Raw genomic sequence first — 23,970 nt, 5'->3', positions numbered from 1 at the left:
AGTTTACGCTTTCGTCCTTTGAAAAAAATGTTTGTTATTAAAGATAGGCTATATACGTTTTAAAACCTTCAAAATTATGTATCATAAGTCATAGGTACTTTAGTAATGTTCTAAAATCTTAATTGTCCAGTTAATGTGCACTATGTAAGCTTTGCGGTAAATGTCCATTCAAGTAGCCTAATACTACCAGCAACATGTGGTTACATGGAATCCCACTGGTCAGATGAAATACAATTTGTTATCGGGACCTAACTGGAAATCTATTCGAGATGGAACCTGATCTCACCTGAGATCAACCTGATCTCAGGTTGTAGAGCACAAAATTACGCCCAGAGGAATTTTGAATTATACATTTAAATTGTAGAAATTTTAAGATATAGTCGATAAAAAAACGAAATTTTCTCCGAATTTCGGTTTTCCGAAAATTTGACTAATTTTTGAAAAAATGTAAATCGATCAGCATTCAATGGAGATAGAGGGCTACGAACTATTCCATTTCATTCTAAATTTTATTATCTAGAAAAAAGGTAAGAGTAAATTTTTCTATCCGATGACTCGATTTGGCAAAAATCTCAATGAACTGGAAATCCAACCGAAAATTCAAAGTTTTTGGGGAGTTCTGTAAAAAGCTCCATTCCACGAAAACTTTAGCGTGTTCGGAATTAATTCCCCAAATGGCCCTTTTTCACTACCTCGTGACTGAACTACCTATATAGTCCAGTTGAAAGGTCGTTTTTCAGGAAATAGCCCCGAAAGAATTTTCTCGACGATTCTATATGTATTTTGGGGCGCTGAATTCAAATCTGGAGTTTTTTGACAAGCCAGAGGGTGGCTTCACCCCCAAAACCTCTGACTTTTTGAATTTTTTTTCATTTAATCTCGAAAACCTTGAGTTTTTCGAGACAAAGCATTCTCTACTATTAAAGATAATAAAATTTCCAATAAATTAATAGATCGCGCAAGACTCTACCATTTTCCATTTTTACCATTGGATCTTTTTCTAGTAATGATTTAAAAATCTACACGTGAAATACCAATTAATTCTGAACAGGATTCCTTGAGAATTTTTTAAATTTAGTAGAGGGGGGATGGGGGAATACACCCAAAATTGAAAATCATGTCCTACAGCCAAAATACGACTTTTACATTATAATACCTTTTCAAGACCTTCCTAATAAGCATCGGATGAAATCATCTTACGAGGGTTATGTTCTTTGAGAATCACCCGTTAGATACATCTTAATTTCAGTATTTCCTAGTGTGGTGGTGGTTGGGGGTGTGTTGTACGCATAAGAATACGTCAAGGATCAAAACTTTAAACACTAACTTTTGAAAAAATGATCAGATCTCCTCGTATTACACAGCTCATTGTTTTCAGCTCGTCAAGGCGGTTCAAAATCATGTATCATAACTAAAATTTGATCAAGAAATATAAAATTTGAGAACTGTCGAGAAAAATTCTTCAGGGGCTGTACCCTGAAAAACGACAGTTTGACTGGACTAATAGGCTACTTTCAGTATTAGGTGATGCAAAGAAATGAAAAAATGAATTTGAGTTTGGATTAAAAAATAGAACAATTTAAAAAAAAATATTTATTACTCAAGAACATAGAAATGAAGTGGAATAAATACAATGAGGTATCGTAATAAATGTACGGTACCGGTACTTATAAAAACTTTTGAATATAAGAAAAGATTGGAATTCAAATATAGATTTAGAATATTATTACAGTATTGAATCTATTTGTGACAATTGAAGTTTTGGTCATTTCAATTAAAATATAATAGTTCATAAAAATATTACTAGGACATTGCCGGAAGAGGGGCGTATACGCTCATAGGCCCTTTTCCGGCAATCGGCTTATTCAATCCGCCATGTTCTTGTTAGTATCCCCTCCAAATCTCATCACGATCAGGGAATTTTATTTGATGAAGTTAGAGATATTTTTCCAAACACATGTTCAGTTGGTAGTAAAACATGTGACAAGCAAAATCTTGCTTTTCGGTTGAGGTTATGGTTACCGGTACTGGTACTAAGCTGTTAGTACCCTGGTTCAGTACCCTAATGTTCCACAAGCTAAAATAGATGATGTGAAAAGTTTATTCAAGTACTTGCCTGAAACTGACCAAGCATGGATTGAAGATACTCCACCCTTGTTAATCTATCTATTTGATTTATTTGGAGAGAGATAATATTTATTCTATCTGACTATTTGAACTATGTGATTTCCACCGATGTATTTAATAGAATAAACCTGCATTTTATTCTATATGAATCAATTATTTCCAAAAAATTCATATTCTCATATGATTGCCAGAAGAAGGGCGTATAACACATAGTATCTCTTATTTTTTATTTTTCAAAGAATTGAAAACAACATTTTTATCAAATGTTGATATTTCTTATTGTCAGAAAACCAATTTACAATATGAAAAATACAGCGAGCATTGAATATTCGAATTGACAAAAATATTCAACAAGTAAAACTTCAAATGCAATTATCTCAAAACTCTCTTTTTGGTTATACGCCCTTCTTCCGGCAATGTCCTCTTATAGTAACAATTTGATAGATAATATCATTGATGATACAATAGCTTCTCATCATTTTTCTTTAAAAAATCATTGTGTATTTCTGTTCTAAATTTATGGGATCTTAAGATTAGAGAATCGATCAAACATTATGATACTACCGGTAATATTAAAATGTATATTGATTTATAATTTTTCTGGTATACCTTTCAGCAATTTTGCTTTTATACTGTTTGATGAGTTATATAATTGTGATGGAATCTTAGAATTTATATCGAAAGCAATATCAATGTAGGTATTATCATAGAAGAGATATTGATTCTATGGTCTATTATATTTCCTCTAGAATAATATTATATTCTACTAATATAATATATTAATGTCAATAAAATAACTGGGTAAGCTTTCACCCTCTACTCACTAGAATTATTGTATTAAAATACAAATGCCTCCAAAGAGATGCTTGTCCTTCACGGATGCCAATAAAGCTAATATAAGTTTTAGGTACTCTCACAATACATAAATGTTTTTATATACTGTATCTGTCTTATGTATCTTCGTGTATCCATTGCATAGCAATGAGTAAAGTTATTAGAGTCATCCCAGCTGTCAATTGCTGACTATCACATTATCTACTAACTACTTTTTTTGAAGTGGGATAACTTCCTTATTCTTTACGATGTCTTTGTTGTGGTCGTTAATTTCGCGATTGGGCCCGGCTGGTGAGTTCCATGACTGCATCTTACCACTTCCAAAAATCAGGAACACTAGACCACCAAACGTATAGGTGCCTGCCAGGATGTAGAACACTATTTGCCATTGAGAAAAGGTTTGCTGCAATCAGAAAATATGGAATGAGAATAAAGTAGTTAGGTTATTAGTATAATTCTATTTCATTATCATTCAATTATTCAAATCTAGACCATTTTTAGTGTGCGGTACCTAATAGTGTAGCTTTCGTCTTACAATGTTCAATATCTATTTTAAATTAGTCTGTATTTCCATACTGCAATATATAAAAGTTTGTGTTTTTGTGATAAATAAAGAAACTAATAATATGATTTTATTTAATCAGGAGAAGAACTTTACTTTAACAGAGAATCAACGTATGATGAAACTATAGATGATACCGTATGAAGAATAGGGTTCAAGATATAGTAATAGATATAGACATGATAATATATGGATGAGAATAAGGAGACGTTCAACAAAAATCAGCTATATTTGAGATTCATATTCACTATCAACAGGCAGGATTCATCATAAATCAAATCTACAAATTAATGACTCCTCTTCTTCAAATTCAATTTCAACAGAAATTTTTTCTTGTTTCCAACTAATAATGATGAGATTATAAAAATAATAAAAAGTATCAAAACGAAAAATAGTGTTGGATTTGATAATATCCCAGTGACAGTGATTAAGGAATGTTGTATTGAAATAGCTCCACCACTAGTATTAATAATGAATAACGCTTTCGAAACGGGTATTTTCCAGATCTACTTAAAATTGCCAAGGTAAAACCATTGTTTAAACAAGGTGCTAGAACTGATATACAAAATTATAGACCTATTTCTATTCTTCCATCTCTGTCAAAGGTATTTGAGAAACTAATTTATTCCAGGATAATGACTTACCTCGAAAAATTTGATTTAATTTCAGCTTGTCAAAATGGTTTTGTAAAAGGTAGGTCGACAATTACTGCAGCGGTCACTTTTGTTGAGAATGTTATTGAACAGGTCGATAAGGGAAACTTTGTTATCGGTACATTCATGGATCTTTCAAAGGCCTTTGATAGCGTTGATAACGACATACTTCTTGATAGGCTTTCAAATATTGGAATAAGAGGAATCTGTAGTTGTCTAATCAAGTCCTATTTGACAAATAGGTTTCAATTTGTTACAGTTGAATCTCAGTCTCATGTAGCTCAATCGATGCGATTGAGTGTTACAAGAGGGGTGCCACAGGGTTCTATTTTAGGCCCATTGCTCTTTGTCCTTTACACTAACAATGTGCAAGCCTCAGTCCCAGTAGGTTTGAATATTACACTCTACGCTGACGATACATCATGATGTTCAACAACAAAAACTTGAATGATCTTGAGGTAGAAGCTAATGTTAAAACAAATTTGGTTGCACAATATTATAATGAGTCAAAATTGGCAGTGAACCCGCAAAAGAGTAAGTGTATTCAATTTGGGTCTAAAAATCATCTCTTCCAGCCTATGATTAGTATTGGCGATTCAATGGTTGAAAATGTAACAGAAGCAAACCTACTGGGGTTAATGATAGACAAGGATCTCTCATGGAATGTGCATACTGATGAATTGGCCACTAGAATCAGTAGTAATCTGTTTGTATTAAGGAACATGGTTAGGTATGTGCCCAATGAAACAGCAAAAACATTATATTATGCACTGATTACTCTCATATTTCATATGGTATAGAGCTCTGGGGTAGCACAACATTACAGAATATTAACAAGATATTTGTACTACAAAGCGTGCTATTAGGTACTTGGCGGGCCTGGGGTTTAATCATCCTTGTAGAGAATATTTTAAGAAAATGTCTATATTAACAGTACCGTGCATTTTTATTTTTAAAACAATATTGTATGTTGTAAAAAATATTAATAGATTTGTGACTCATGCACAGGTACACTCTCACAATACAAGGAATAGAAATGATTTGACTGTGCAACCTCATAGGCTAGCTATGTTTGAAAAAAAGACCAGTTACATTGGGACAAAATTCCTGAATAAACTGCCTGGTAGTTTAGATCATAGAAACAAAACATTCAAAACAGATTTATACAGTTACCTTTCTAACAAATGTTTTTATAGTGTTAATGACTTTTTATGTGACAATCATATTTAGGCTGTGAATATATTATAAAATAACGATGTTAAATATTACTATGTTGAAAATATGACTGATACAAGACTGTAAACTGTGACTATAGCCTGTGATATTATGTATAACATGAAAATTAGTATTTTTTTAGGTATAAGTTCATTTTAATGACGATATTCAATTGTATTGTTTGATACTGTATTGAATAAATAAAATATTATTATTATTATTATTATTATTATTACTGTACGGTACCAATAATTGTGTCTCCATTCCGAATATTGTACCTGGAAACATAAAATAGGAACAATCAATAAATTGATGAATACGGTAATTTAATTGTAATAAAATTAACCAATAGATTGAAGGTACGTAGATTGTGCAATTTTTTTGAAAACCTGAGTTATTTTGAAATATTCTTTAAAACTTGAATGAATACACTTAAATTGACGTTCTGGGAAATTACTTGGGCCTTTCTTATTCCATAAAGGATAACTTGAAAAATGAATCTTAAAAAATGCATGAATTGCATTGATTGATCGCTAGCAATCCTGAAATGAGCTTATATAAAAAATTTGAGCTTTAGGCGTTCTAATATCTCAAAAGGTAGTGATAACAAATAAAACATTTTCCTAAGAATCCATTTTATTAGAGTAATGTAACTTGATAGTACCGGTATTCAAATCGAAAAGCTCCTGAAAATGTCACCATTAAAAAGTTTTCAAAAGCTTGTTGTCCAAACTTGAAATCGTAATAGCCAATTGTGGAAAATTCATAATATCAAATGAAATTATTATCTTTTATTATAGATACGGTACCCTCATAATGATATGTCAATCGGATAAAATCAATATGTAGGTTATCATATTTTGCGAATAAATGAGTTAGGTACTCTTGAATGTTGACAAAATTCAGTTTCCACATTCAACTGCAATACTATGAGAGGAACTCGTATTATTTTTGAAGTAATAAGAAGACTTACATCGATGGGTCATATAATGTTCATATTTTAATTATTAAATTTTTCTCCAAATATACAGTACCATGTGAATCTTTCAATCGATTAAATGCTCATATTTCTTTTTGGCCACTTAAATTTACATGCAAGATTTTTGCTGAAAAATATTTTCAGCTGAATATTTATAGTCCTAATAACAGTTTACCTGAGAAATTAGGTGCAATGTCAAGTCCATTTCCAAGATAGCCTGCTGTTACAGCCCCGTTTATTGTCAATGCTATAGTCAGAATTGCAACCGAACCAACTCTACTGCACACGAAGAATACTTGAACAATCATCAGTACTCCAGGCAACATCACAGCTGAAAAATTATCATTCATTAAATGCTGTTTGAGAAATAGCATAGGTTTTTTCATATTTGGTACTAGACAAAGTAGTTCTGATTGTGTACCGGTACTCAATTTTTGTATCATACTAGTTTTTGTCAATGGGTGGATGTTGAATTCTTGAAAACTGTTAGAAAATTAAAATTTGTCAAGAACCCAACTGAAATGGTTTTCTGTAGATCATCAAGATATAATGAATGATGAATTTATTGTCAAATACAAGAAATATTTTTACAAATAAAATAATCATTAAATTACAATAGTTTTTGGCGTGACTGGAAAAGAAGCCTTGAGCTTCAGCCACACGAGTTCTAAAAATAAGAATACATTTTTCAATCTAATAACAGCAGTACAAATGATACAATTCTGTTGATGGATTGTATCATTATAACAACAACTATCAAATATTAGTTGTTATATCTAAGTTGTAAATAGATAGTTTCAAAAAATTGAATCAATGGAAATGATAAACATGAATAAAATACATATGAACAACATAATAAAAGAGTAAGATTGAATATTCACTATAGTGAGGTCCAGGTTATAATGGCAGTAAAGAAATATAGTAGAACAACGTTGCCGATTCTCTGCATTGCCACTGCCTTCTATGGAACATAGCTGATATCGGTATACCTCTAATGCAATATCATAACTGTTCATTCTTTTAGAAATAAAAATGATTAAAATAAAATGATTATTCACAAAGAAAAATGATTAAATGATTTTCAATGAACAATTTTCAATATTATTCAATAATGAATTTTTGTTATTGAAATTGAATATTTTGTCAATAAATAATATTTCTACATTGTTGACAAACGATCTGGCAACGTTACATAGCTGGAAAAGGATAGCAATTACTGCTTTGTCGAATGATAGACAAGGATAGCAACACCAATGTTATCTAATACTAGGTACTGTCTTTATAACGAGGACATCATAATAGTAAACAATTTGTTCAAATAACAGTACTTAAATATATAATTTCAATATGATTATAGCAATTCTGAGGACTTCTGAAGCAAAAATGAAAGTCGTCTTAAGATACATCAGAATTTCAGCCGACCATTCAATTCAGTAGGTAGTATATCTTCATGAAACCTTTGATTTAATAAAGTTTTTATAATGAAACATATCATAAATTTATGGCAACATCCTAGAATACTGTAGCCTACTTTTATCAAAAAATTATTGAACCTTCATGCACAAGGACAAACAGGATTATGAGTAATCAGTATTACTGGTAGGATTCTGACAAATCTCATAATTTATAGTAAACTATCTCTTGTATGTTATATGTGATTAATATGAGCATTTTTCGAACAAATTATGATTTCTCCCTTTAATTGTGGATGAATCACTCCCACATAGGCTTTTTGGTTATTGCCTATGCGTGGGTAATGGAAATTGCGTTGGTGACTTGATGAATGTTGATGCCACCGGCGGGAATCCATGAACCGGCCAGGCGGTGCTAGCAGACTGAAGTTTGTAACGCTCCTTATCACTAGATCAACTCGGCCAGCTATCTGAATTACATAACAATTGTGAGTCTCACTCGGCAGTAAATAATGTATAGTCGTACTAGTGTTGATAATTCTATTTCTTTTCAGAGAGAAACGTCTTGGGCTAAGAGAGGGTTAACTGATCAACTACATTCCACACTATTTCACAGAAAAGAGTATAAATTATTGAGAAAGTGACCAATCCATCAATATAGTAGACATTTATGAGACATTCTAATTATACTAAATTTCATATACTCACCACATGTTGTAAACAGTTTTCTCGTTGCTGTTGTCGATAATTTTCCGGAAGATCTGAGCCAATCAGCAATGTAACTTGTTGAAACGGCCATCAGATATTTACCAAGATAAGGCAAACTGGATAGAAGACCATTCTGAGAAAAATTAGTTCATCAAGTTCAATTCAAGTGAACATAATTCATCACAGACTTAATAATCACCTTATCAGTACACTAAATTATAGCCTACGTCAAACTGTCGCATCGCAATAAATTTTGAATCTAATGTCTGTAATAAACTTGCGGATTTGTTTTAGCGGAAGTCGATAAATTTGAAAGTCAACACTGAAAACCAAAATTTTATTGTCATCATGACATACGAGCTGCATCAATCACTACTTTCAATCATTATGAAGTACCTAGTCGAAATTAGAGTTAATAACATCCATAAAATGACTCTGAACATGACATTTGTCACTTTTTGAAGTGAGTTATTAATCAATCAATTAATTGACCAATCTGTCAGTGTTTTTGCAAGTAAAAGCACTCTTATCTTAGACACTTGAGAGTTGAACTGATAGAGTGCTTATGTTGAATAAGGCACCCAGGTAAAATCCACCCGGTTGACAACCTTTAAACACTTTATATGTGAGGATTGAAATTGCAGTACCTAATATTTTGAAGATGAAAATAATATACGATTTTGCTTGTTGAATATTTTGATATTTTTATAATAAAACAGAAAGATGAAATAGTAAACAGTGAAGCATTGCATTTGAATATGGGTTTACACCAATCAACTGCTAGTAGTCCCTACCTTTTAATTTGTATTTTAGGAATATTTTATTTGTTTTTCAAAAACACAACATGTTTCAACTGCAAGTATACAAGTCATTTCAATGATTTGAAAATGACCTTAGAGTAGAAAAATGTGTTCTCAAGAGACAGATTATAAAGTTTTCATCAAATACAAATAAGAGAGTACGGTAGGCTACTTGTTGATTTGTTTGTAAAAATTTCAAGTAGCCTAGAAGACATTGAATATGGTTATATGATATAATATATAATGTTTAAATAATATATATTGAATAGAGAAAGTTACCATGATTTGTAAAGTTTTACATGAATAAATGAATGCCATTTTACAATAGTGTAGCTTAAAGGTTGTTAATTATGTAAGTAAATTCAGTGAATATCTTTATATTCTTCTATTCCTCGATCTGACCCAAGTAGGCTACTGTACCGTATATAAAGCATAGTTTTTGGTTTCTGAAGATAAATACCCAAATAAGTAAACTCATTTTAAAATTTCAATCGCAGTATGGAGGTTTGTTGATAACTGTACTCACCTCCTTTATGTTGAACGCTAGAATGTACTTCATGAATGTTGGTAGTTGGTTGACTATTGTGAAATAACCGAACACGCTGCAGCCGTGTGTGATGATGATGGCCCAGACGGGAGGTGATGTCAAGATGCGCTTCCACGGCACTTTCAATGCCTGAAAATTTACCAAGTTTTTACGAACTGTAGTTTAAACGATTCATTGCCAGTCTTAAAAAGTAATAATCAGAAAATACTTTTTTCTGTGATTTTTTTTGTTTTACAGTAGAACTCCAACTATCCGAATCGCCGATTATCCGAATCACTTTCAAAAAAAAAATTGTCCAAAAAATCTAAGTGCGCTATTATTCTTCCCTCCGCGAAGCCAGTGTTTGCGCGTTCGCTCACTATTGCGTGACCTGGAAACGGATGAAGACCGCAAAACAGCTTACATTGACGGAGATGTTTAAAAACAATGATTTTTTATTTCTAAACTTGTACATTTTATTTATATTTAAAACATGTGAAAATATCATGTTTCTTTCATATAATTCAATAAAAAAATAGTGCAATATAAAAACGTAGTTTTTTTCTCTCCAATCGCAATTAAAAAAACAATAACTCCGATTATCCGAGTGGGTCCCGGTCCCCATTAATTCGGATAATTGGAGTTCTACTGTATTTTAAATAGATAACTTGATAGTATTCAAATCAAAAAACTTTGACAAATACTCCAGTAAAAAGTTTTTCAGCCTATTGCACAGCCTTAAAATTTTATAGCACAGAGTATAAACAAATTAATGAATAAATAAACAAACACAACTCTACTGGATGTCTTTTATTATGGTGGATTGTTAATGCCTGTTAGCCTATAATAGCAGGAGTAGTGTTGATGGGAAGGCTATTTTGGGTGCCATTCCTCATGAATGGACGGCTCTCTGTTCAAAATATGCAGATACAAAACAATATAACATTACGTTATTTTGATAAATATCATCTCAAATTGATTGATAACTCTCAGATCATATTTTGTGAAAAATAATATTGTTATACCATTATCATTTGGGGATTATTTAAGCCAGCTTATGAATATATTTTAATCTACATGAAAAGAAATTCAGTTTTATCAAAATGATGGGAATTGGTTGATAGTAACATAATGAAAGGCACTAGCCGCCAGTAACTTGCCGTCTCTACATTCCCCGTCTATAAGCCGCTTTTGTCATTTTTCTACAAATGTATCCCTTCATTTAGTACTCATGCAGGATTAAAATAGACTTGGATAGTGAGTGAGAAGACTTGTATGAAAAGGTAACAAAACAAATAATGATTTTCAAGGCGAAAAAGATCCCACTTATTGATTTCAAAAACACATAATTATCAAATTTTAATGATTAAATAACTAATTCCTCTCAGTCACGTGGCGCTCCATTTTCAAATTTCGGGTTCCTCAATGCAACTCCTATCATCATTATAATTCATTCATAAATAGCATGAAACAATGTATAAACATTCAACCAGCCTTGGTCTCTTCCATTATTATGTCTCCCATTCAATTCGAAAAGGTTTGTCGGTTCCTTAATCCGCCAACCTCTTCTAGTCGTCTGCTCTTACTAATATAATTAACAATTCAATCATCACTAAATTATATTCACCAGTATCACTCTATCACATTGTAAATCTTCAGCAACATCCAATGTTTAATGAGGGTAATTTTGGTTTTGTTTTATTAAGATTTGTTAACTTTGTTATTGACTAGTCTTAATTTTAATATTACCTATATTTATCCTTAATTATTGTAATTGTATGATCAGAGAGCAAATTTTTGTAGTATTCCTCTATATGCTCCCACTCTGTTACTATCAAATAAATAAAATACGGTTCAAAATACCAATATTATTAAATAATAAAGAAAATACTTTTTTCTGTGATTTTTTTTGTTTTACAGTAGAACTCCAACTATCCGAATCGCCGATTATCCGAATCACTTTCAAAAAAAAAATTGTCCAAAAAATCTAAGTGCGCTATTATTCTTCCCCCCGCGAAGCCAGTGTTTGCGCGTTCGCTCACTATTGCGTGACCTGGAAACGGATGAAGACCGCAAAACAGCTTACATTGACGGAGATGTTTAAAAACAATGATTTTTTATTTCTAAACTTGTACATTTTATTTATATTTAAAACATGTGAAAATATCATGTTTCTTTCATATAATTCAATAAAAAAATAGTGCAATATAAAAACGTAGCTTTTTTTCTCTCCAATCGCAATTAAAAAAACAATAACTCCGATTATCCGAGTGGGTCCCGGTCCCCATTAATTCGGATAGTTGGAGTTCTACTGTATTTTAAATATATAACTTGATAGTATTCAAATCAAAAAACTTTGACAAATACTCCAGTAAAAAGTTTTTCAGCCTATTGCACAGCCTTAAAATTTTATAGCACAGAGTATAAACAAATTAATGAATAAATAAACAAACACAACTCTACTGGATGTCTTTTATTATGGTGGATTGTTTATGCCTGTTAGCCTATAATAGCAGGAGTAGTGTTGATGGGAAGGCTATTTTGGGTGCCATTCCTCATGAATGGACGGCTCTCTGTTCAAAATATGCAGATACAAAACAATATAACATTACGTTATTTTGATAAATATCATCTCAAATTGATTGATAACTCTCAGATCATATTTTGTGAAAAATAATATTGTTATACCATTATCATTTGGGGATTATTTAAGCCAGCTTATGAATATATTTTAATCTACATGAAAAGAAATTCAGTCTTATCAAAATGATGGGAATTGGTTGATAGTAACATAATGAAAGGCACTAGCCGCCAGTAACTTGCCGTCTCTACATTCCCCGTCTATAAGCCGCTTTTGTCATTTTTCTACAAATGTATCCCTTCATTTAGTACTCATGCAGGATTAAAATAGACTTGGATAGTGAGTGAGAAGACTTGTATGAAAAGGTAACAAAACAAATAATGATTTTCAAGGCGAAAAAGATCCCACTTATTGATTTCAAAAACACATAATTATCAAATTTTAATGATTAAATAACTAATTCCTCTCAGTCACGTGGCGCTCCATTTTCAAATTTCGGGTTCCTCAATGCAACTCCTATCATCATTATAATTCATTCATAAATAGCATGAAACAATGTATAAACATTCAACCAGCCTTGGTCTCTTCCATTATTATGTCTCCCATTCAATTCGAAAAGGTTTGTCGGTTCCTTAATCCGCCAACCTCTTCTAGTCGTCTGCTCTTACTAATATAATTAACAATTCAATCATCACTGAATTATATTCACCAGTATCACTCTATCACATTGTAAATCTTCAGCAACATCCAATGTTTAATGAGGGTAATTTTGGTTTTGTTTTATTAAGATTTGTTAACTTTGTTATTAACTAGTCTTAGTTTTAATATTACCTATATTTATCCTTAATTATTGTAATTGTATGATCAGAGAGCAAATTTTTTTAGTATTCCTCTATATGCTCCCACTCTGTTACTATCAAATAAATAAAATACGGTTCAAAATACCAATATTATTAAATAATAAAAAAAAAACTAATTGACCTCAACTACCCTAACTTATACTACTATGCAAATATTGAAAACAGGGAGAACAGTTGGGAGAAAATTCTATGAGATCTACTATTCAAAAACTATTTGCCCTACGGGATAGTTGATAGAAGCTATCTGCTATCTGCTATTTGTAAGAGATATATTGCTATAGTTATAAGAGTAGCTATTTGCTCTTCAGTATAGTTGATAGCAATCATCTGACTTTTGTTTGATTATGATAATGGTGTATAACCAAAATTTTGATGAATGCAATATCATATTTTCTATGAAATATGTATTTCATAGATCTATGACTACTTTGATGGAATGAATATATAATTTCTATATGTATCTGAGAATTAAAAATCCAAGTATCCCTTTTTAAAACTTTTATTTGCAACACTTTTCAACATATTAATACCAAAAAACTTTATAACGTTATTTCATTCACTCTTAAAATAATCTTAAACTAACTAACAACACTCTTAAACTAATTGAAATGGCATCAATATGTTGAAACATGTGAATAGAAGTTTAAAAAAGGTAGTTGGATTTTCAATTTTCAGATGAATAATAGTAGCCCTCACCAAAAAGTTGATGTTTTCTATATGATTTGTGATATTGATAGATTAATAAATGAGTCGATTTTTTACGTACTCCTATAGCGGCACATGAACGGGGAAAGTAGAGAAATTATAACAAATAGCTGGGAATATTCTCGTATATTAATTGGGCTATTTTAGTGACCTTGTGACTAGTAGTAGTCCCGGTTCCGATAGACTCCTCGATGTAGGTCCTCTCGTCGGGTGAGATGCGCGGGTGTTGGGCGGGTGTGTCGAACACCAGCAGGAACCAGGAGATGGACCAGAGCAGACCGATCACTCCCGTCATGTAGAACACGCTCTCCCAGCCGAGCCAGGCCAGCACGTAGCCACACACCGGCAGGGTGATCGCTGCTCCAAGCGAAGACGCTGCAAAAATCAAAATTCATATTTATTGAGACAAAACACTTCACAACTGTCAAGGTCAAGAACTATTCAAACACAAAAGAACGGTAACATAAAGCTTATAAAATATATCACATCTAACAACGTGAAATAATTTATTAATTGAATAACCATACTGATGATAGGCTTATTAATGAAAAAAAATATAATAACATAAAGTACCCTTTTTATTTGAAACATTTCAATACTTTAAAACATTTCAACAACTAGTTTCGGCCTACTTTGGCCATTTTCAAGTTAGAATGCCAAAAAACTTGAAAATGGCCAAATTAGACCGAAACTAGTTGTTGAAATGTTTTAAAGTTTCAAAATTAGAACTTTAAAAGGGTACTTCATGTTTTTATATTGTGTTATTAATTTTAACAAAATAGCCCATACAAGTGGAGTGATTTTACTCAAAGGCTGTATGATTTTATAGTTGTGGTCTTGGCAATTGAAAATTCATAAACATTATAATTAGTATACTACCGGTAGGCTATTTGATTTTATAGTTAAGTTGAAGGAATTATATATTTCGTCTTGGCATTTGAAAATTCATAAACACTATAATATGTGAAAATGTAAAAGAAAGTTTTTTATATGCATGCTTTACCTTCTAGAAATAGGCTACGTATAAAAAGTAGCCTTTGTATTGTAGTTATTATGATTTACAGATGAATGTGAATAAATTTTATAACACTTCACACATAGAATATTATAAAACATTATTATGGTTCCGTTCCTTTTCAGAAAAACATCCTATTATGCAGTTATTGTGAGTTATTAAAATATGAAGGTTTGGTAGATCTTTCACTTAAAATATGGAGATTGAAAAAGCCATCTTCAAATATCAATGATTCAGATTTGTAATGCATTTATTGTAATTTGAAGATCAATATTTTAAAAGATCAACTACACTGGCAAACAGAAATTGAAAAGTTCTACAAGTAAGTAATTTAAGTTAAACCTATTAAAAGTTAAGATTTAGGAGATCTTATTACAAAAATAATGTGTAGGATGTCTTCTTATTACAAATGTTAATCCTTTTGTATTCTAAGATCTCCTGTTAAAAGTTAAGATGTAGGAGATCTTAGAATAAAAGGAATTCACATGTGTAATACATATATTACAAATGTGAGTCCTATTGTATTCTAAGATCTCCTAAATCTTAACATTTCAATGCCTCATAGAATATAATGGTATATTCCAATGACATAAGGTACGGGATTAATTACACGTTTAACTTGATCCTCAAGGCTAGTGCTGAAGAAATAGGGATGCTGGGAAAACTACATGCACGCAGAAAACAGGATGTATTCTTACCCATCATATTTGCAACGAACTGACTCCTTTCCATGGGTGGTATCCATTGGGCTGCCATAGGGTGCATTGCTGGCCATGTGGCACCCTGTAATATATAAACAACATCAATGATGAATCAGGCTACCGAGGTTCTAAGATTGGAAAAGATTCCAAGTACCCAGCAACAAACGAATAAAGTACCTAACAGAAAAATTCAATACCGTAACAGTACCGTATCGAGATAATAACATAGGCCTACTCTATATATCACACATGAGATATAAGAACGCAATCAAATTCATTTCTTATAAATGAAGTATTATTGATATTCCTTGATATTCATTCAATTCAATAAATCTTCTTCTTCTGGGGAGTTTTTTTTCTAGTTTTATCATATTTAATTGCTGAATTTTGACATTAATATCGGTTGGAAGAGTTCAAGGATGAAATTATGAAGAAAATATAGCGTATCTTTATTTTCTCCATACTGCTAACTTCATAATTCAACCATACAAGGTTCTCACAAAATTACTTTTCTCAGTCATCAAGTTAACTACGAGTCCCTAGAATTAAAACGATGTGCTATCCGAAGAGTTATTGTCATTTTATATTCTTATTTCTCAGAGCTTGACTTATGTGCTGCAGGCTACCGCCATATCTGTAGCCTACATTTTTCTTTATTTCTCCAATTTCAAATGTAGCGAAGCTCATGTCAAAAATTCCAGAGTGGTCAATGTACATATTCGATTACATATGTACATATTGTAAATATTACTCAATGTATATATTCAATTACATATTCGATGCTTTTCAGGAAAATTATGCATGATTTCATTTTTACTCTAATTTATAATGCTATCTGAGTTATCGATATCCAGTACAAAATTCAGGAGACACCAGTATAATAAAATAGTTTAATCTGAACCTCCAGTTTACTTCAATAGAAAATAGAATATAATTTATTATTTATCACTATTTTCATGAATGCTACAGAATTGTTTAATGATGAACTTGAACAAAGACAAACAAATTCTGCCTTTATTTAATGCAAAGTGATTAATATTTTATATCATAGACAATAGCAGAAATGGACTGACCAACATGAACCCTAGCACCACTCTGAGCGCAACGACAATCGGGTAGCCGGTTGTGGCAGCTATGGGCGTGAGGAGAGTGACCAACGACGACACGAGCATAGAGTAGCCAAACACTCGGCGAGCACCGACCACCTCGGCGAGTCGCCCTCCCGGCAGCTCGGTACACACGTAGCCCCAGAAGAAGCTGCCCAGGATCAGGTTCTGTTGCGACTCGTCCCAATCGAAACGCACACGGTCGTCTGTCTGCAGCAGCAAAAAAAGCATTTCGTTAGGAAAAGTGTTTTTCATTCAATTTTATTAATTAGTAGTCGTCTTCATAGCACACAAACAGGAAAATAATCTGTTTAGGAAACTTACTGTAGGCATAATCTCGTTTTGTCTAGAGTGTAGCACACAAACGAGGAAAACAATTTGTTATAAAATAGAAATAAAGGTACCGGTATTGAAATAATAAGAATAATGTTGTTAATGCGTGTGAGCATAAATTAAATCTTCATCTAATAATAATAATTTCTAATATCATTAATAAGGATATCATTTCGTTATTTTTCTAATAAAATAAATTAACATTTCCTTGATTTTTATGTATGTATTTTAGTTGTGTGCAGTAACATAATATATACTTATTTTTATTTTTTGTAAAGCTTTTTTGTATTTTGTTTTTGGCAAATAAATTCATTCATTTCATTAATGTAACCACTGATAAATTGAGGATAGAGGTGGAGAGAGGAGTAAGGTAGAGAAGACTTTATAGTTCATTACCATTCCAAATATTGGAGGCTATAGTGAATAAAGTTGAATTAATTATATTTTGAATGGAAAATACATGAACAATAAATTACAATGAATTATTGATGCCGCACATTACGTCAGTGTTAGCTTTCGCCTCAAAGTATAATAATGACATTTTTCACCCTATCAGTGGAAGATGCGGACTTATACATTGAGGTAATAATAAAGAGTACATAGGTATATTAATAAATCAAATCTAATGATAAATATATTCGACTAAGAAAGGTGGTAAAGACAGATCGACCATCACCTTGCTAATTCAGTCATTTGGAAGTAACCAACCTTCAATTAATAGAGGTATGTGACACTGCTAAATAAATTAAGAAATACTGGAATTTGATAAGAGAAAGAAATAGAACAAAGAGGAGTGAATGCAGGATGGCACAAGATTGAAGAGAACAGAAATATTAAAAATAGAAATTGGAATGAGATGAGTGTTTATTATGATATTTATTCAATTATCATTCAATGAGAGAAAACACAAATAAGATAGAGAAATTTAAAACTTTTCTCCGTCATTGAATTTTTCACAACTCACAAGAAGGGAGAAGTTGTTAATTTGAAATTTTCGTCACAATCAGAAATGCGCAAATAACTAATCATCAATAATAATATTGACGATTGCAGTGGATAAAATTACTGAGAATTGAATAAATATGTAGTAGATGGCAATATTCAAAACATAAGATGCACACACGTTCAGAACCTAATTGCACAAACTGAACAAAATTATTCTCAAGAAAATTCAATTTGATATCTATTTTTCCGGTTTAATTCAATCCATTGTGGAGATAATCGCTCAAGATCATTGGAACAGACTGTACTTATTTGTGATTAAGAGAATGATTACTTTGCTTGATGTAAGATATTAAGGAACCTAAGGTATTAAGTGTAAGATACTTTCATAGTAATGCATGAAAAAATGTTAGGTGCCTCGAAATAGGAAAATGGTGACCGAATCCGAATGTATAGTTAATCATTCAAAGATTGCCAACAAACGAATATCAACACAAATGAATGAAAAACAGAAACTTGACAAGCAGACTAATAGTTCCAGAATGAGACAACAATATTATTTTATTCCAAATGAATTATTAGTTTTACTAGTTGAATATCAAACACATGGTTTCATACATAATAAAACATTTTCAATGTTTGAATACAAAATGTAAAATACGGATTAGGCCTATTTCTGATGATATATTTATAAATATATGGATAATGAAATGCAATGTCCTTGAATCTGTTTATTCAATTCTCTTTAGATTACTTTTGACAAAAGTAAAAAATTGACACTCGATCATTAAAAAAAATTTATCAGAGATGCAGGCGGCAGACTGATCCTAAATCCGATGTAATATTAAATTTATTGCTTCAAGTCAAGGCTATAATAATCTAATGCACTTATTTTTTACAAAAAACAAACAAAATATTTTCAGCACAAGGGATTATAAAAGACAAGGCCACTTGCAGTTTTTATTCAGTTTTGCAGTTCAATATAGGTCAATTAAACTAAAAACTTTGACATTAAATACATTTGTTACAGACAAAATACATTTGTCTGGTTAATAATTTTGAATCAGAAATCAATTACTATTCATCTATTGGTTCAAGAACTTAATCCTTTGAATAATATTAGTATAAAAGGAAATATTTTTATGGTATATCAACTTTTATACAATTAATTCTTAGTGCTTGAATCATTTTTGTCCTTCCTTTTGTCCTTAATTGAGTTACAATGTTTTTATTATTAAAAATCATTGAATTATATAAAATATAATTTATTATTTATTAATAATTATAATTTATTATATATCAACAGTATAATTCATCAACGTGTACAATGTCAGGGATACTCTAACAGGATCCAGGACCGCTTTTGAAAATCGGCGGCCCCAGGCGAAACGCATTTGTCGGTCCCCTACCATTTTCAATATTGTTAATAAATTGTTCAAGTATTAAGCATTTAATTATGATGAAGAGAAATATTGTGATTTATTATTTTTTGCTTTATTAAACTTTGATAAAACTTCAATAATTGGACTTTCATGTAACAAAATTGAATAAATAGAGGAACTTCTGGAAATTCGACTGTTAACTTCTTTTCTGAATATTTTGTAATTGTTTGATTCATCTGGCTTGAATGAGATAAATACAATAATTCATCATCATTATTTGAATCAAATGATAAGATCATACTCTCTCCGAGTTCACGTTCAATCAGTTGATGGCTATATTTATGTTTAGAATGTTATTTACATATTATTATCTACAATATAAAATAGGAAAAACTCAACTAAAATAATAGGCCTATCCTAATCAAAAATCTTCCTTTTATATTTGTAGGAAAAAACATTTCTATTCTACCTGATCAGAATAGACCTCGATAGAATGGACCAAGGGCTACAAAACCTGAAAATGTGAAAACCAAGAGAGGTGATTCTTGTAACAAGGCTGAAAGTTCCTATGTATTGAATTCAGTAGGAGCAGATAAGGAAGCAGAGCGAATATGTTCAAAGACAATAATATTAATGTGGACAGAAATGGTTTCAAACAGCATTCTCAATACTATGAAATCAACAATATTATTGTGTTGTTTAGGCACTAGCCTGTTATATGGAAGTAAGGAGCTGCAAAAATTAAAATTAAATGAAAAATTCAACTACTGTTTAAATTGAACCATTCTTTGATAAAACTTGAACATTAATGACTAACAAAAACAAAATAACAAACTTTTTGTTCCTCTCAGAGTGTGCGACAGTATAATGAATAAATTATCTAACATTTTTTTGGTTATCTTTAACAGGAAATTACATTTATTTTATTACATTCATTACCAGATAACACATAATCATTACAAAATATTGTGAATATATTATTTCAATATTCTAAGTTGCAAGAATTTGGAAGTTTGTAAAAATATGAAAATTTCCTCAAACGGAAAAATCTCTTGTTGAAATACTTTAATTATTGTGTACTACACTATGTAGAGGATTACAATAGGTATATAAAAGTAGGATGCATTTGTATTGATCTAGAAAGCAATTTAAAAGTCTAAGCTGAAACATGAGATTCAATTATAAGATCTTAAATACGTCATCTTCTTATTCAGAAACTATCTTGAGACGCATATCCAAAGTCCAATATAGTAATGACAAGCAGACAATTAGAGCTTCCCTAACATTATTTGCAATTTGCTAATTGGTTCTGTAGAGCAGTTCTTAATTATTCTCATTAGTGAGGTCACAATATTATTATCCAACCAATAGCCTAAACCTAACTATGTGCGCTATTTTTTCATTGAGATAAAAATATTCTGCTGAAAATTGAAATTTTTGAACTGCTATCTACAGTAATTATTATTGAAAATGTTGAATATTCTATTTTATTTTAATAGGAGAAGGGGCACTCAAATTACATGAATGTATCGTATCAATTCCAGCGTCATTTTCTGTTTCTGTGAAGCATTTCAATGTAAGATTCACTTCAAACTGTCAGCATTGGCCCTTTGGTTGAATGGGAAACATTGAAACTAATTATACAGAATGCTGATAGTTGGGAGTGAATTTTACTACACACTACAGTGAACCTATTTTAGGCCTAAACTCAGATATAAATAAATAATTGAGAATAGATAGGTACGCTAGATGCATTACTAATAGAAAATAAGCCAAAGCTTATTGCTTTCTTCTCAATGAACTTTAAATAGACCGACGCTTTAAATGCGTCTTCCAATGTTGAATTACATACATTCAGTAAGTTAGTTAGAAACATATTTTGAATATAATTTGAAATTCTTCAGGCGGCAATTAAATTTAATCGTTCATGACAAATGGGAATTTCAAATGATTTTATTTATATGCACATTCTCTCATTAAATCAACGTTCATATAAAAACAAGATTATAAATAATTATAGATTGGAGTCTTCAAAATTCTTGAATTCTTGTGTGTTGCGTTTGTAAGATTCTATCAAGATTTTGATTCCTAGATGTGAACTACGGTACCAGTAGGCCTACCTATTCCACAGCCATTGAACAATAACTCATTTAAAAAGTTAAGTTAAATTTAATTGTTGAATAAGTTTATCATTGAATTTTACTCTCAGATGTCTTGCATATTAGTTCTATATAACATGCATTATAGCAGAAGAATGCTACAGTATGGTAATAGGCGCAATAAAATGAAAATCAGATTACACATTACAGTGTGGCATGAGATCAATCAAGAGTTGAGTGAAGACCTCAGCTCTATTCTCAACAAGAAACACTTAAATTGTAACTAATTAATTGAATCATTCAAACTGTCAATTTGTTAACCACTTAAGAAATTCCAATTATAGTAAAACTGTTCTTCTAACGTATTATCAATAATTGACCAATAATATTTATTACATTTTTGGAGCTAATCAATCTATATCATAGAGTCAATATTGTACAATGATTGTGTGATAACAAAATGTGAATCTAAATTATGTAACACTTTCGCAGTTTCTGAGAATAATTATTGTTATCTTGTGATGAATATTTATGTGAAGAGGAAGTTGAAATGTTAACTGGCGAATGCCAGCAAAAACTGTTGTTTACGCAAAAGTTGAGTTTTTAGAACAGTAGGCTACTGATAAACTGAATATTAAAAATAATGTCAAGTTATAATTTTAAAGACTGCAGAGTTTTATTATTGGAATGTTTTTCAATTTGTTCCCATTGGAAACCATTGTTTCGTGACCTTCCAACTTCAACAAATTATTGTTAGTTTGTTAGAATAGATTGATAAAAATTTCTCACCTTAATTTCAGACATGGTACTAATGTTTTGGTATTTGTTTTTGTTCTCAATTGGGAATCCACACTCAGTTACGCCGACGGCCGAAATATTCAATGATTCAGACACGTTTTTGGTGTTATTGATCGGATGCACCATCTCAACAATGGCAATTGTCATGTTCACTCTCAACATGTAGTTAACCATAAATCCGAAGAACACCATAATGTTGAGGACCCTCCGGCAGCTCATACCATCTGAAAACCAACAACCCAACTTGTATAGTTATGCAGTTTAATAAAGCACAACATAATAATAATCATCATCATCTTTTACATAATATTATGATCGTTCATATCTTGAATAGCATTCCACTATAAGAATGGAATAAAATTATCTTTATAATATATAATACAAATATTTTTCTTTATAATTATTTATAATTAATAATTATTATCATGAATTTTTATTATTATTATATAGATAATTCTGTTTTGGACCCTGAAATTGATACATGAGGAATTAGGCACATCAATGGAGAAAATATTGAAAAATGTAATTTTATAACAATCTTCAAGGAATTCAAATTTTCATACATACTATATTAATAATTCAATTAATTAATTAATTCATAAAAACACGGAAGCGAACCGGATTTCTCCCAAAAATTGCTTCCATAACAAAATAATTACAAAATTATTCATTTTATATACCGTACTGTCAGTAGTACAAAATTACACCTACTGTAAGTTAGTAGAGAGAGTACGAAAATGTAAGAATATTGAAATCACTTAACTTATATAGGCTACTTTTGTTCAAATTAATAAAAACAATATGAAAGCTTGTCGTACCCTTTATTAGAAACTTTAAAGTTTTTAATAAAGGGTACTACAAGTTTTTATAAGTTTTTTATTAATTTGAACCTAATAATTTTTTATTGATTTTTCATGAGTCTATATCTTTATAACATAATCTTAATTGTGGAATAACTTGGGTTGAGACTTTTATATTTTTCAAATTATTTTGATCAAGTTACCAAAATGGTACAAACGTCTTCATGCCTATTCAATTTTGAAAAAATAACCTAATTTTATTTAATTTTTAAAAATGGAATAAATTTTCAATTTTTTGGGATTTTACCTGAAAATAGAAATTAATAGATAAATACAATAGAATAATAATATGAGTTGGAAAAAAGTTTTCAACTGTAATTCAGTGAAGGAACTCAGGAAGTGAAAGTGCAAATTTTTAGTGAGAAAAATGAAGAACCCAAGACATATCCTATAAACTTGAGTGTTGATAGGAATTGACATTGGGTAATACGGCAAGGCAGAACATCCGAAAGGATCTCTCTGCCGATAAAAGCCATAAGAGTAAATAAAAAACTGTAATTCAGTAACTTATTCTTGTTTTCTTACTTGATAGTAGAGGTAGAAATAAGAAAAAAGTTCATATAAACATATATCCATAAACGCTTCATTAGCGAGCTATACAGGGTGAAAGATTTCGCCCGGAATTCAGTTCCTCTGGTGAAATACACCGATGCTGAATTGTTTGGGGACTAGTTTTCGAAAAACTTATGCTGGGAATATATATGGAATAATATCTGAAAAATTGAATAAAACAGCTTCCAATAGTTCTCTCCTCATAAAACAGCAAATTTTT

At 30.9% G+C, this 23,970-nt stretch overlaps 1 protein-coding gene across 1 annotated transcript; it reads right to left on the bottom strand.

The window, feature by feature from the left end:
• Window positions 1-1,578: 1,578 nt before the first annotated feature.
• LOC111055798 (sialin) lies at window positions 1,579-22,566 on the bottom strand. The gene is given in 9 exon segments (XM_039436355.1): window positions 1,579-3,418; window positions 5,638-5,669; window positions 6,546-6,701; window positions 8,491-8,623; window positions 9,817-9,966; window positions 14,114-14,337; window positions 15,676-15,760; window positions 16,752-16,994; window positions 22,330-22,566. Coding segments are annotated over 9 exon segments (1,500 nt in total). The 5' UTR covers window positions 22,558-22,566; the 3' UTR covers window positions 1,579-3,169.
• Between the last annotated feature and the right edge of the window lie 1,404 nt (window positions 22,567-23,970).

Source organism: Nilaparvata lugens, chromosome 1 (assembly GCF_014356525.2).
Source record: "Nilaparvata lugens isolate BPH chromosome 1, ASM1435652v1, whole genome shotgun sequence".
Classification (NCBI taxonomy): domain Eukaryota; kingdom Metazoa; phylum Arthropoda; class Insecta; order Hemiptera; family Delphacidae; genus Nilaparvata; species Nilaparvata lugens.
The sequence above is the reverse complement of the archived record's forward strand: the minus strand, read 5'-3'. Positions and strand labels throughout refer to the sequence as shown.